Genomic DNA, 14,129 nt, shown 5'->3' with positions numbered 1-14,129 from the left:
GTAGAGGAAAAGTGGTGAATGGATTCTTGTCTAAGGCAAACCTCGAGGCCATCATCTGAGACTTTTTTATATGAATTTATCTTTTGTTATTCTTGAGTGCCAATTCACATAGAATTATACAATATTAATCCAATCAATAACATTGTTATGAAACTTCTTCTCCTCTAGCAAACATTTATTTCAAATAAAGAGCAGAGCAACTGGACAGATAAGATGGAGCAGAAAAAGCCACAGTGGCTGCACAGTCAAAGAAAGCAGGACCATACTTTATGTTCCATACATGCATTACCAAAGTATTGGAAAAACAGTTTGCAAAGAAATAATATTCTTGGCGGAGGTAACAATGAGAGAGCAGAGTTATGTTGCACAGTTTGGATGCAGCTTGTTAAATGTGAAAAAACAAGACTAGGTCTATAGTAGTATATATGTCTGGACCGCCTATGGTCAAATCCTGATTTTATAACTGCAGGGTTTTTTCCTGCATAGAGAATTGCGAGGCGGCCGCTTGCATCAAATTTCGGCAAAGTAGTGGCGCTGTATCATAATCTGTGCCTCAGGCAGAGCCACCCGAAATTGCCAAAGAAGAAGAATTCAAACGTGCTGGATTTTCTGCCTGCGGGAGGCGGTGGCGGCCTGATTTTGTGGCTCTACAAACAGGTGAATAGGGTTGCCACCTGTCCCATACAATACAGTATCATCCCGTATTTGAAAATAATATGCTGCTTCCCGTATTGAATCAATGTGGGATGCCTCCGCCTCCCGATAAAATTCTAGTACTTGTTTTCTCGGTACTCGGTGGATTTGAATCAATATGGGACACCCTAACCCGCAGGAAAGGGCCACAGGCCGGACTGGAATCCGGCCTCCACAGCAAGAACTAAGCCCAAATGGCACATGCCCCACCAGGTGAACCATTGGGGCCCGAGACAGATATTTCTTATTTAGTCTCTCACACAGCTAACAGTCTCCGTCTGGATCCACAATAGTTTAGTCTTTATTTACTTCAACTCTGGAACATAACAGACTTTTATTAGAGGCAGGTCTTTATGTCTAACTCCCTCTGTTTGATATGTAGAGTCTGTCATAGCGGTTAGTACGAAGCCTTGATACTGATGACTTCTCTTTCTCCCTCCCTCTCTCCTGCTCTCTCCGCTCAGTGTGTCTTATGTTTAGTTATTCCTCTGCCTTCGTTAGTAATAATGATACATGTAATAAATGTAGTTTATTTGCTGTAATAGAGGTGAGGCTCAGTGTACTGGAAGCGCTCCTCCTCTTCCCTGCAGTTCCCCAGCACCCGGGAAACCAGAGCAGCTCGGTGGACTGCAGCTCGGTTCTCGGCTGACCAGTGTTGGAAATATCATCAGTCAGTCGATCAGTCAGTCAGTCACATTCCAGATTATAGGCCTGGTCCCACTGTTGCGGTCCAGCCAAAAATTTTTCTACTTTGCATTACATTATCAGTCTAAAGATTTGTGAAACACAATAAAAAATAAAGAAAATAATAATATTATTAATAATAATAATAATAATAATAATAATAATAATAAAAATAATAATTAACAAATTCAATTTTTTCGCAGGCCACATTTTTTAATAAATTCAACACATGAAATTTTTGTGACTGTGAGCTGGAAGTTTGAGATCTTAGGTCTATGGAAAGCAGAACATGTGTAAGTGTATACACATGTATGTTTCTAACTACATAAGGTGCATATACTGTATGTATGTGGATATACGTATGTGTGCCTATTAACGTACATATGAACACTGAGTACGTGAAACCATCTTACCAGTAACTGCATTGGTGGTCGTGGGCAGACTCTCCCGCTCATCTTTCACCGCCGTGACACCCATCCCGTACTCTGTGCCAGGTCTCAGGCCTGCATAACACCACCAAATAAAAACACTGTGATACAGAATCATGTTTTGTTTCTACAAATCCACTGAGGTGTCACTAAATGAATGATGGGGAAGCTCTGCAGTCAAGTGGCCAGCTGTTTGAGCTAATGGTTCCAGTGCCTATGGCAAACACAAAAACGCTCTCATGCGGCTTGATTGCATAATAGATTGCAGCCTAATTGCATTTCATGGTAAGTCTGCGCTCACCGTGGAACATCAGTGTTGTATTTGCATTGATGGATCTATAGGGCCCTTGTCGCAGAGCAGAAACACTACTTGCTATGATACGCCAGACTCTGGTGGCCCTTTGGTCCCTACAATTAAGCCCTCTCTCGGCCTGATCGCCTCTAATTCCTTTATTAACTCCCACAGAGGTCATCACACGCAGAGTCTTGCAGCATGAAATTACACCTAATGCCCAGGAAACTCATTATCAATAAAATCACGAGCGTGAAGGCAATTACAGATAATAACTGCGTGAAAGAAGTGCTGAGGTGTGTGTGGAGCGGAGGGGGACATCGGCTGAATGGACACAGTGCTTTATTTCCATGGGATGGGCCTCCCAAGGACAAAGAATTGGGCCGGACAAAGACACTGTTAACCCGTTTTTAGAAGCTTTTTTTTTTGTTGTTTCTCATGGTGTCTAATCCTGCCGTGCAGCAGTGTGGAAACAAACAGAACAGAAAAAAAACCACATCCGCCTTAAAGCATGGCTTTATAATGTCAGTGGAGCAGATAGATGGAAAAGCGTCTACTTTTCTTGTTTGAGCAAGATCTCACAGTGAAACAATCTGTGGTGTTATTCCATTTAAAGTCTGAATGCCAAACCCCCCTGGGTGGTATTCTAATAAAGTGCCTGTTTTGTCAATGGGCAAACATTTCAGTACACAAAACAAAGGCAACCCATTTTGGGAATGAGCAAGCTGAATATAACAGTGACCATTTAACACGGAGCAACACAAACACTCGCCCAAAGAATTAGAAAAATAAACACATCAAACTTTATCTTTTGAACTTGAAGCAGACTCTGGAGTTTGTAAAGTATGCAGTGGATCAGCCATCCATTTTGCATTTTGGCAGTTTTATACTGTAGCAGCGATCAATACTGGTCTCGGTCTAATTGCATGGCGACATGGTGAGTGGGTGTAGGGCCATAAATTAATTAAACTCTCAGTTACTGCAAAATCCCTGATTCTTTGAACTCAGAAACTCACCAGCATCACATTTATCATAACAACTTTTGCTCTTCTAATGAAAAGTCTTCGATAATAAGATACGATATTTTGGTAACACTTAATAAACAAGTACTACTGACATTAAGGTGTTTTTTACTCTTTTTCGCTGCTTCTGTAACCTTGCTTTTTTTCTTCACCCTATAACTTCAACATTCCCTCATTCTCTCTCTCCAAGTGGTTGTCTGAATAATTTCCTATTTGATGAATGAACAGAACAGACCTCATCCCACTGTAAGTGACTTCTGCAACGATCTGGTATCACAAACAGGATGCCAATATGACAAATATTCTGGGTGAGTAATCTGGCGCCACTTTACAATCAGACTCCCCTTATAAAGGATGTATGAATGGTTCATAACTAGTTCATTAATTGGCTTGTTAACATTTATAAGCTGTTACAACACATTAGATAAAAGTGACCTGTTGCTTGCCACATTTCTCTGCACTGTTAAACCTCATTTCTCGTTAGTTACTTAGCTTTCTTTGTTTTCTCCATCATCCAGCATTTACTAATCAGTTACTGTTATTTATAACTGCTAAAAGAAGCCTTATAGTAACTCGTTAATAAATGATGCAACAATGATGTTTTACACTTTATTTAAGGCTCATTTTACCAGTTATAAGTGGCAGAAAGTCATTAGTAAGATTAATGAGTAGTAAGCATTAACTTGATCTAGCTAAATAGTGAGCCTGCATCACTGTATGAAAACTGTTAAATTCCTTTATAATTATTTATGATTTATAATGTGTTAACAACTTAATCAATAACCTAACTATAAACCATTTATAAATCCTTTACAAGGGTAGTCTTATCATAAAGTGGTACCAGTATTTATTTCTGATTGATGACATGACAATTATGAGTCTGTAAGGTCCCATTCATAGTAAAGAGAGTAATGGATTAGTAGTGATAAGCAGGGGTGGAAGTAACCAGTTACATCTACTGAAACAAAGTCATTTTTTGTGTACTTGTACTTTTTGGAGTATTTTTAAAAACCCGTAATTTCACTTTTAAGTACAACAATTTTACTTCGCAACCTTTGAAGTGGAAATTGCTTCAGAGTAAAAGCCAAAGTCACATGATGAAATTACGATGAATCACGTGAGAACGCAACAAATGAAAAGAGCCTGTTCTGCTGATTTGATGCACCACCTGGCCAGAGTCAGTGAGGGGTGCAGCACCTGTCTGCTGTTTCTGATGATGGATGTTGTTACTGCAGCTCATCAGCTCAGTGTCTAAAAACCTGGAGGAGCAGTGTGACAGAGGCCGAGTGGACTGACGATATTTTTGCACAGAGAATGAGCGAGCAGAGAAGTATGATGTAGAGCAGACTGTGGAGGACTTTGTGCTGCATGAGACTAAGAGTGACCTTCAGACAGGTGTGTGCGGCAAATGGCTGATTGCTGCAACTCACTGTACAGCATCAACAACTACTGTGTTGCCTAGCAACATAGTGTTTTGTCTGGTTTGGGATGCATTTTCTGCTGCTTATTCTGCTGTTGATTCTATATGAAGTGGCAGCTGTTTGATTTATGTTGCTTAATATTGCTATGTAAAGACACCTGCCACCTATTTCGTCCCATTTATAGCAATGGCGGTAAGCTAAATAACAGCTCTGCACACTACATCCTCCATAATTATCATACAGGTGAATCAACAACTCTCTACACTAATTCTAATAAAAACTGAACATTTTAAAGGAAGATTTAATGCAGGATTAGACTGCATTAGTTTTAGCTAGATGTACCTAATAAACTGCCAACTGAGTGTATATTTGTAATTATCTCTTGTATGCACAGACTGCAAAGTGCCTGACTGGAATTAATTGGTTGCTTTCTGTGCAATTCTCACTGGGAAATAACAACGCATATACGGCTGGTAGCCAACAGATGTAATTCAGTTTAATAGTTTTACCATATAATCATCATTATTACCACATAATATTTTTACTCCTTCCTTTTAAAAACGTAGTTACCGCAGTTAAACTTTGCCAGGTTGTAAAAAGTCCTTCCATCTCCTAATAAGACATTAACGCTTTATAAATTGTAACATATGGCTTTATTAACGCTTTAAAAAATTACTTACTCATCCTATATAGATTAATTATGATTATAAGCTGTTAATAAGAGCAACTTTTGGTTGATGTTTTGAAAAATTCTTTTGGCTGCTGTTTACCCATATCCAGAATGTAACTCAGTCTCCTCCAATTGACTGTAAGACCACGTCGTTTCTGGAAGATCATCTGGACCATTTATTAACAACTGGTTGATGGATCACATGTAAGACAGTGAGAAACTGGGTAAGGGGCAAAGACGTGTCCTCATGGGGGATGATAACTACCAGCCAAAGAGATTTTTCACAACCTGGAAGTTGTTAATTGCTTATTAATGGTGTGTAAATTAGCATTAGCAAATTATTGATTAACTGTTAATAGAGGCATGTATACAGTGGGTTCCGAAAGTCAGACCCCTCTGTATATCCATGACAACTGAGGCACTGATGAAGAACCTGAGAGGGGGATGAAAGCTCTTGAAACCTTGAGTCAAGGATGTTATGCAAAATGTTGCATAACAATATCTCTGTGTCTGTACCCTGCACATAGCTAGTGGTAATGTCAACCTGGGTGGATTTTTGTGTGTGTGTGTGTGTGTGTGTGTGGCTTTGCGGGGTAGTACCTGTGATCTTAGCCTGGGTGGTGTCCTTGGGTCCTGGGGGGAAGAGCAGCTCTCCATGCTCACCTCCAGACAGAGGTCCATACTTGATGCGATAGTTGTCCACCTCAGCTTGACTGTTCTTCCACTCAAGAGTGATGCTTTCGTCTGTCAGTTCCACTGTCTGCAGGTCTCTGGGGGCGTCCAGGTCTGACACACAGAAATGGACTTTAAATAGGTGTGACTTTACACTAACCTACATTTAACTGTACTTCTAGTCCAGGTCCAAATTTAAGTAGTTCCTTTTATAATCCAATCCCATTGATATCAGGGGATTATCATTATTTTATACACTAAAAAAATATTTAGACAAATATTTAAGCTTTATTTATCTGTACTAATAAACTTAATGTGATCCATATGCATGTTTTACATAACAATGACCAGGGTCTGTAGTCACAAAGCATCTTGAGGCTAAGAGTAGCTCCCAATCACAGAAGTTACGTTTTGGAAACCTTAAACGATGCTGAATTGCTTAAAAGATACAACCACAGTCACAAGGGTATAATGATTGTTGTGAAGGATGCTATTGGTTCATTGCTGCCTGTACAGTTGTAGACATTGTTGTACAGTGTCGAGTCATGGATCTTAATGGAGAGTGACCTGAGGCAGCTGTTTGACAGGATCGTATTCCAGCTGGATGTCACTTGGCGGGGGACAGTGGATATCCATGTGAGACATGGCTTCTCACACAGGTGGCTAATAGGCTGCCAGTTAGCTTTAGTCATGTTGATGACAGGTGAGGTTTTTATTTTATTATGTATTATTTATTTATTTATATTTTTTCCATTGAGTGAACTGAATGTAAGCTTTTATTATTTGTTTATTTCTCAATGCGTTTTTTTATTATTACTGCGGGATGTTGCACATGCGTTTTCACTGGCACACACCGGTCTTTCATCAACCAATCACTGTGGTTCTTGTAAGCAAGCTCGTCCATGAAAATTTCACGCCAACCGTAGCAACGGAGTCGCACCCTTAGCTCACGGGTTTTCACTTTTCCTTAGTAAAAGTTGGTCTCAGCAGCTTTGTGAATAGGACTTAGAAAAAAGAAAACCTTTACTTTGAAACGTTTAGTGGACTTAGGAGTACTCTCAGTGGTAAGATAAAATGCCTTTTTGGATACGGGCTTAATAAACATGGCTATTTTAAACACATTTATTAATACTTTAACATAAATGTCATTGTTTCATTTGTGTTTTACTGACAAATATGCATAAATCTTAAATATTAACCTAGATATTAAGATAAATCTTAAATATTAGGATAAATACTTTTTGAGTGTACTTGGGGGGACATTTGTTCCTTCAAAGAACACACACATCCACTTACATCATGCAACAGGATATAATCCCTAGTAAACATATAGCCGTAAGTAAAGTATTTATGGTCGTAGAAGTCATTAGACTATAATAAAGCACAGCAAATTGTTACTAGTCTCACCTGTGAGGAAAAACTCATAAACAGGAATACTGGTCCTCTCTCCTGTCCGAGCTGTCAGGGACACCTCGTACTGGGTGTCAGGGGTGAGGCCTCCCAGGTGGTACTGGGTGTCAGTGGAGGACAGCTCCACAACGTTGCGGTCAGCGGGGTCGGAGCTGGGCCCGTAGGAGACGCTTATTCCATCCACCGCGGCCACCGGCTGGAACCATGTCACCAGTGCTGTGGTGTCCGTCACGTCACGCACGTCCACCTGGCTGGGGGCATCAATCACTAGAGGGGTAAGAGGTAACATAGTGAAGGTTGTTAAAGGACTCTTAATAGATTAAATTAATTCTATCTGCATACAAATATGGCCAAAGGTATTAAAGTTCCTCTCCAGACATTTTTTAAACGATGAAAAAATACTTGATTAATATTGTGTTTAAAATGTTTTTTCCACAAAGAGTGAAAAAAAAAAATCTAAAACTTGGACTGTAAGCACATCTATGCTTACTTCCTCACTGAGAAATCTGGCTCATGTCCCGCCCACCACAGCTTCTTGTGCTGTGTTGACAGGTGAGACAATGTGAGCCATGTCTTTGAGCCTGTTGTGGAATCAGAGACTACCAGACGGATCAGAACTTTTAATGTAGTTAGCAGTGTTAGTAGTTGTGCTAATGCTAACCCTCTCTCTCTGTACTGACAAGGTTTCAGGTTTATTTAGCCCCGTCCCCTGTCCCCACAAGTTGACAGGATTGGTTCCTTAGGTTTGTGTCGTATGAAACCCTGGCTGTTGAATCTGTTTTTATGAGACTGTCATTGGTTCACTGCAGTTCAAAGTGGAAACACTCAGTCATGGTGTTGATGATTATTTCACTCATGATACTGTATGTTTTGTATTATATAAAAAAACATCATATGGATGTTAACAAGGAAAAGAACTTGATTTTCATTGGAGGGGACCTTTAAGAGGAGCAGCTGTTGAAGCCCTGTTAGACCAGTGCACTTATTGTGCGATGTCAAATTCTAAATAAACATGACTATTGTTCTGAAAATGACAATGAATGATTTTCATCTGCTGATTTTCACACACTGTGTTTCACAAAACTAAAGCTGCATTGGAAAGTATTAAAACACAAATCAATTAACACATTTCATTGTTCGTTACAGTATATCATTATAGTTCTGTGCAAACCTTCCTGTCAATGGTGTTATATTTGTGCCTCAATAAATACAATGTCATTCCTCCAACTGGAAAATTGAGCAACTAAGAACTCTCATTGCTGCAAACTCTAGTGGTTGAAAACGGTGACCCATCATCATTTGCATATCTGGTGATGAAGCACGTTTTGTATAATTGTAACTTTAATAACTTGTCATGATCTGCCCCTCAGTGTGACGTACTGCCCGGACTGTTATTATTTCCTCTTTTATTCTAAATCACCCCTCTTTTGCGTCCACAACTGTTTTACTTCCTGCTCCTCTGTGTGTCTTGTCTGTTTTATTGCCTGTCCTGCCTGATTAGTTTCACTTGTTCCCAATTACCCTGTTCCTGTATTCCTCTCACTCTTTGTCAGTTTGTCTTTTTAGTTTTCTGAGTCATTTCCTGACTGTCTTCTTTGTTAATCTGCTTGTGTTCTTAGTTGTTTGTTCCTGCCTATGCCTGTCAACTACCTACCAGTTCGTTTATCCATCTGCCTGTAAGCCTGTTTATTTTCATTATCAAAGTATCTTCTCTGCCGCAGCCTTCCATGTGTCTGAGTTTGGGTTCTCTCTGCCTGTGCAGTGACAGTATGAATTGACCAAATGATGGTCTGAGCAGAAACATCTGGTTTGGTGAATGGAAGAGAAAAGACGCTGGTAGGGAGAGATGAAATTGGCATGCAAGGAAGCATCCTCAAAGCCATGGCTGAGGGACCCCTCACCTGAGTGGCTTAAGGACCTTATAAACACCTCTGATTCCCCAGACTCCAATTCTTTCAGCCTGCTAGCCATCATCCAGTTACCCAGCCGGCAAGCCCCAGGCCCACCAGCCTCCAGCCTGTTTCCCAGCCAGCCTCCCAGTCGGCTAGCCTCCAGCCTGCTGGCCATCGGCATGCCAGCCTTCAGTCTGCTCTCCAGGCAATTCGGCTCAAGTTCGTGAGCCTGCAGCCTTCCCGTCCCAAACTAGCTAGTCCACTGTCTGCTCCTGTTCCCAAACTGACTGACATGTCTGATCCTGACCCAGAAGACCTTGACCAGACCCATTTCTTTTGGACTCATCTGGCAATTTCCCTCAGATAACTTGGGGGTGGGAGACCATAGAACGAAACTTGAGTCACGGAGACATCAATCAACCAGGCTGCCCGGCTCCACAGTGGGGCTGTCAGCGATCATTCGAGATTCGATTATATAATTGAATTGTAAGAAAATCCAGACATTCAATTGTGAAAATTCATATTAGATTGAGAAAAAAAAGCAACACGACCACAGTTGTCTTCCCCATGACTTGAAAATTAAATGTAGATCAAGCTGAAATGAGCAAGTAATTCAACAATAACATGGATTTTGTGTTTAGACGGCAAAATTGTGGTCAAGCTACGTAAGCTACAGTGAGCCTGGCCAACCATTCCTGCACTCGCAACCTTAGGGCACATCTCGAAAATATGCACCCAACGAGCACCTATACAAGTAATTATTTATGTTTGAACCTAATCTTTTTTTCAAAGACTATTTAAACATAATTTTCGGGCATTGGCTGGCCCAGGAATCTCAGCGAGACCCTGAGCCAGATCCTGAGTTGGCTGTCCTTGCCTGTCCCAGCCGATGTCCCCTCTGCTCCTGTGTCCTGGCCAACGTCCCACCATTTCCTCAGTTGGCCATGCCAGCTTACATCCTGTCTGTACCTGAGTTGTCCGACACCAAGTCTTTTCCCCCCCGAGTCTGTTCCTGAGCTGGCCATCCCAGTCAAGACCATTCCTGCACCACTCTTCAGCGTCCTGTACACTGGTGTAGGACTTTACATAGAAAACAACAGATATGTGTTTTGACGAGCATCATACGCTGTCGGCTACACTGCCGTTGAAAATGAAAACGACGATGAGCTAGACTTTGTCATGCGCTGCTTTGAATTGTTGACTGCTGTCTCTGGGGCAAACAAAGGTAAACTTAGCTCGATTTGGACAAGCCAGTGTTTTGTAGCTCAGTTAAACGGCGACAACAACTGAAAACATATTGCATCACAAACATGTGGTCAAGCATGGTACTGCATCAAGCACAGGTTTGTCTGTGATTGGCCCCAGCGCATCCACAGTTGTCTGTATAGTCACATTTGGGAAACTTTCACAGTTTCCTAGTGAGTAGCCACTGTTGTACTTTAAGAAGTGTTTAGCACTAATCACAGTGGGAAGGTTCTGGATTCGAACCCCTTGCCTGGGGCCTTCCTGTGTGCAGTCTGCATGTTCTCCCTGTGCCTGTGTGGGTTCTCTCCTCCCGCAATCCAAATGCACATTAGGTGACTTGGCGAGTCTTAAATGCCCATAGGTGTGAGTGTGAGTGTGACTGGTTGTTTGTCTCTGTATGTCCGCCCTGTGATTGACTGGCGACCTGTCCAGGGTGTACCCCGCCCTCGCCCAATGTCAGCTGGGATTGGCTCCAGCCTCCTGCAACCCTATAAAGATAAGCAGTATATCCAGTATTGATAATGGACGGGAAGCTACTGGGTACATCACATGGTGTGTAAGAAGAATGTTCTCATTAACACAGAAACAGCAGAGAGATAATTTGAGGAATGATTTAAAATAAGTGAGAATATCTGTAATACAACTGCTAGTTGAGAAGTTGTTTTAAGCTCATGTTCAGCTACTGAGTGCTCATTAGATTTAATGATACTGTCAAACTTTGTGTTTGTCTCTCAATTTGCATTTGTTGATATCTTTCATAATTGATGAGTGATCATTATTTTAACGAGGAGCGGATAAAATTACTAATATCTCAAAGATTTTAAAGGCCAGTGAAATTAAACTTGACAGACAACTGGCCCATGGTGAAATGCATATCACATAGTCAAAAATCATTGCAATCGTGCCACCATGTGGGCAGTTATTAATTTATTTAGTTAACTGACTAACATTTATATACCTATATTTTTTCTTATAAGTTCATGTCCATTGCTTTGACCACTATAAAATCCCTTTTTATGCATGAGTCGCCATAAACGACAGCAGCAGATGTAGCAATCATATGTATTTTTTTCAGAAAATGCAGATTTTTCTTTTTTTTACCCTTTGATTGAAATGAATCGTGACCCTGACCATACACCATGAAGGATGGAAGCACAGGTTGAGTGTGGAGGGTTGCCTGGGCGTTATATGTATGAATACAGTCATTTCAGCAATGTAGGTACTGACAAATGTGACAGCCCTCTCGCATTTATGAGGTTATTCAAACTATTTATAGATCAAATCCCAGTGCCCATGAAGGGCGCCTTTTCACCGGTGCTGAAATTGATTTGTCACACGCAAGCAACTTCAGGAAAGTCAAGCCTCTGTGCCGGGCTGATAAAATGAAGAATCTATGTTTGAGATTAACACAGATTTGTCATCTGAGAAGGCTGCGAATGTGACGTTCAGATGTCACAATACCATTCTCCTGGGAGGCCGGTGACCCTCTGAGCCTGACTGCTTGACTGACTGGTGCCTCCCACACATTGTGGGATGGGTTGGAGGGGAAGGAGAGAGAGGAGTGGAGCGGAGCGGAGCAGCATCACACAATTAGCCCTTCAGCATGCAAATCCCACAGTACGCTCTGCAAGGTGGTGTAATGGAAGACATTAAGAGAGCGACAGAGAGCATCACAGATGAGTCTGAGCCTCATAATCCAAATAGTGCTGACACGTGGGTGTATATATTTGTGTGCACCAATGAATGTGTGCATTAACCATAGCTATAAAAAATATTCATCCTCTTTGATTTTTTCTTGTCTTACAAGGTTTTAGCCAAAGAGAAACTGCTCTATTTTTCTGCCAAATATGTTTTTTTTCACCAGCTTGTTGCTCCTGCCATAAAAAAAAAATAAATAAAGAAAAGAATGCTCATTTTATTGTCAAAAGATGTGAAAATTTAGTTTCATGTTTTTAATAACTTCCTGTTCATTTTATATAAAAATTGCAAGAAAATTAACATTATAATAATAATAATAACAATAATATACTATTTTTTCCTTGTTATCATAGCATGCTAAATCATTCCATTTTTATATGAAACTTTTTGCATTTCAACATCTCACTTTATCTTTTCATGACACAAAACCTTCTCGCTATTACACAAAATCAACATATGCTAGGACTTTATAATACAGGCCACGATTTACAGTGTAATTTTGTTGTATGAACCAAAGAACCAAAAAATACTGACCAGTTCCTACTTGTATTTAAATGTACTGTAGAAGCTAACATGACTATGGGGAACAAGGGATGTAATTGTACATAATTTTCTGCTACTAGGGGTCTCTCTATCGAAACAATAACAAAAAAATGACATTTGGTGACGTGAAGTAGTGTGGGATCATGGGAGTTGTAAGTCTTCAATACCATTGCCATCGTTGCAGTCAGCTTCTCCCAGTTAGTCTAGGCCTGAAAATTTCTGGACACATTTGGGATTGGGGCTTTTTGACATTTTAATGTGGAAAAGTAACATATTATAGCTTAGTGTTTTATGCATAGTATAAATACTGGGCACCTACAGGGAAACAGTACCCTGTCGACAGCCTTGTTCATTCTGTGTAATTGAAGCATAAAACTATGACCTGGCCAATGATGTGGCAACCGTTTGCTAAATGAGCCAACCAAGGACACAGCACTTTATCAAACCTGGAATAACATTTCTCCTCTTTTGGTAGTTGACACCGCCTACCCTGCACCCCAACCTCAGTTCAACCCTGAACTGAGATCAACCCTTTGTCAAACAAGCTGAACTCTAAATAGTCCTTCTAATGGAGCGTTACTGGGATTAGCAACTGTAGTGTAATTACTGAATTCAAACTGTCTTACACTACTTGTGACCAAAGAAAGTAGAGATAGATGTCTGTTTATTATGAAGGTACAGCTACCAGCATCTCTGAGGCTGATTAACATGTCACATCTTGTTTGTTTAATCCATAAAAGTGACAAACTGTGGTTTAATGTTTCAGTGTATGTAGAGTACAAAGAATCCATGTATCCACATATTGCTCATATTGAGATTACATTAAAAGGATTTTGTTAAAATGAGAAATCATGGCTTGAATTTGAACCTGGACAACATTTATTTTTTTCTGGTGGCAGCAATCCAGTCATGCAAAGGATTTTCTTTGCAATCGGACTTTTCTCACAAGAATGTCACCCCCCCAGGGTTATTTCATTAATATAATGGGGATTTAGAGTATGGGGTGCATTTTCGTTAGAGTCCAGAACAATATCTGCTACTCATAAGAACAAAGGATTCAAACATCACAATACATAAAGCTACACAATGGACATTATCACTACATTTCCTTGTCACTGGTTTAACTATAGAAGTCACTGAAGAAATGAGAAAAAGACGACTTCATGTGCTCTACACATAGTTATTAAGTAACAGGCTCTTACTGCTGGGTTTATGAAAAAAAAAAAAGTAATGACAGACCTCTAATGGAGTTTCCATGCATCCACCACTTTCACACCATAAATAAGCAGAGAAGTGGCCTGACCCACTGCTGGAAGGAAGCCGCCATTTACTGTATTAAACTTAATGCTGAATGTATGGCGACCACTGTTGATACTGCTTTGTTGAAACAGAAAGCTCCCAAGGGTAGGAGCACGGTTTGAGTGAAGGTTTCAGTTTCAGCCTGGCGCCCCCCCCCCCT

At 40.6% G+C, this 14,129-nt stretch overlaps 1 protein-coding gene across 3 annotated transcripts in view; it reads right to left on the bottom strand.

The window, feature by feature from the left end:
* tncb (tenascin Cb) overlaps positions 1-14,129 on the bottom strand; it is a 57,981-nt gene that overhangs the window by 20,993 nt on the left and 22,859 nt on the right. For all 3 annotated transcript variants that reach the window (XM_023397800.2, XM_023397801.2, XM_023397802.2), the window contains exons 7-9: positions 7,290-7,559; positions 5,811-5,996; positions 1,791-1,880 (exon numbers count right to left, since the gene is read on the bottom strand). In XM_023397800.2, coding sequence (XP_023253568.1) covers positions 1,791-1,880; positions 5,811-5,996; positions 7,290-7,559 — 546 coding nt within the window. The remainder of the gene's footprint in view (positions 1-1,790; positions 1,881-5,810; positions 5,997-7,289; positions 7,560-14,129) is intronic.

This window comes from Seriola lalandi, unplaced genomic scaffold (assembly GCF_002814215.2).
Source record: "Seriola lalandi dorsalis isolate HSWRI2012SDOR001 ecotype SW California unplaced genomic scaffold, Sedor1 jcf7180002054883, whole genome shotgun sequence".
NCBI lineage: Eukaryota > Metazoa > Chordata > Actinopteri > Carangiformes > Carangidae > Seriola > Seriola lalandi.
This window is presented reverse-complemented; position numbering and strand designations above follow the sequence as displayed.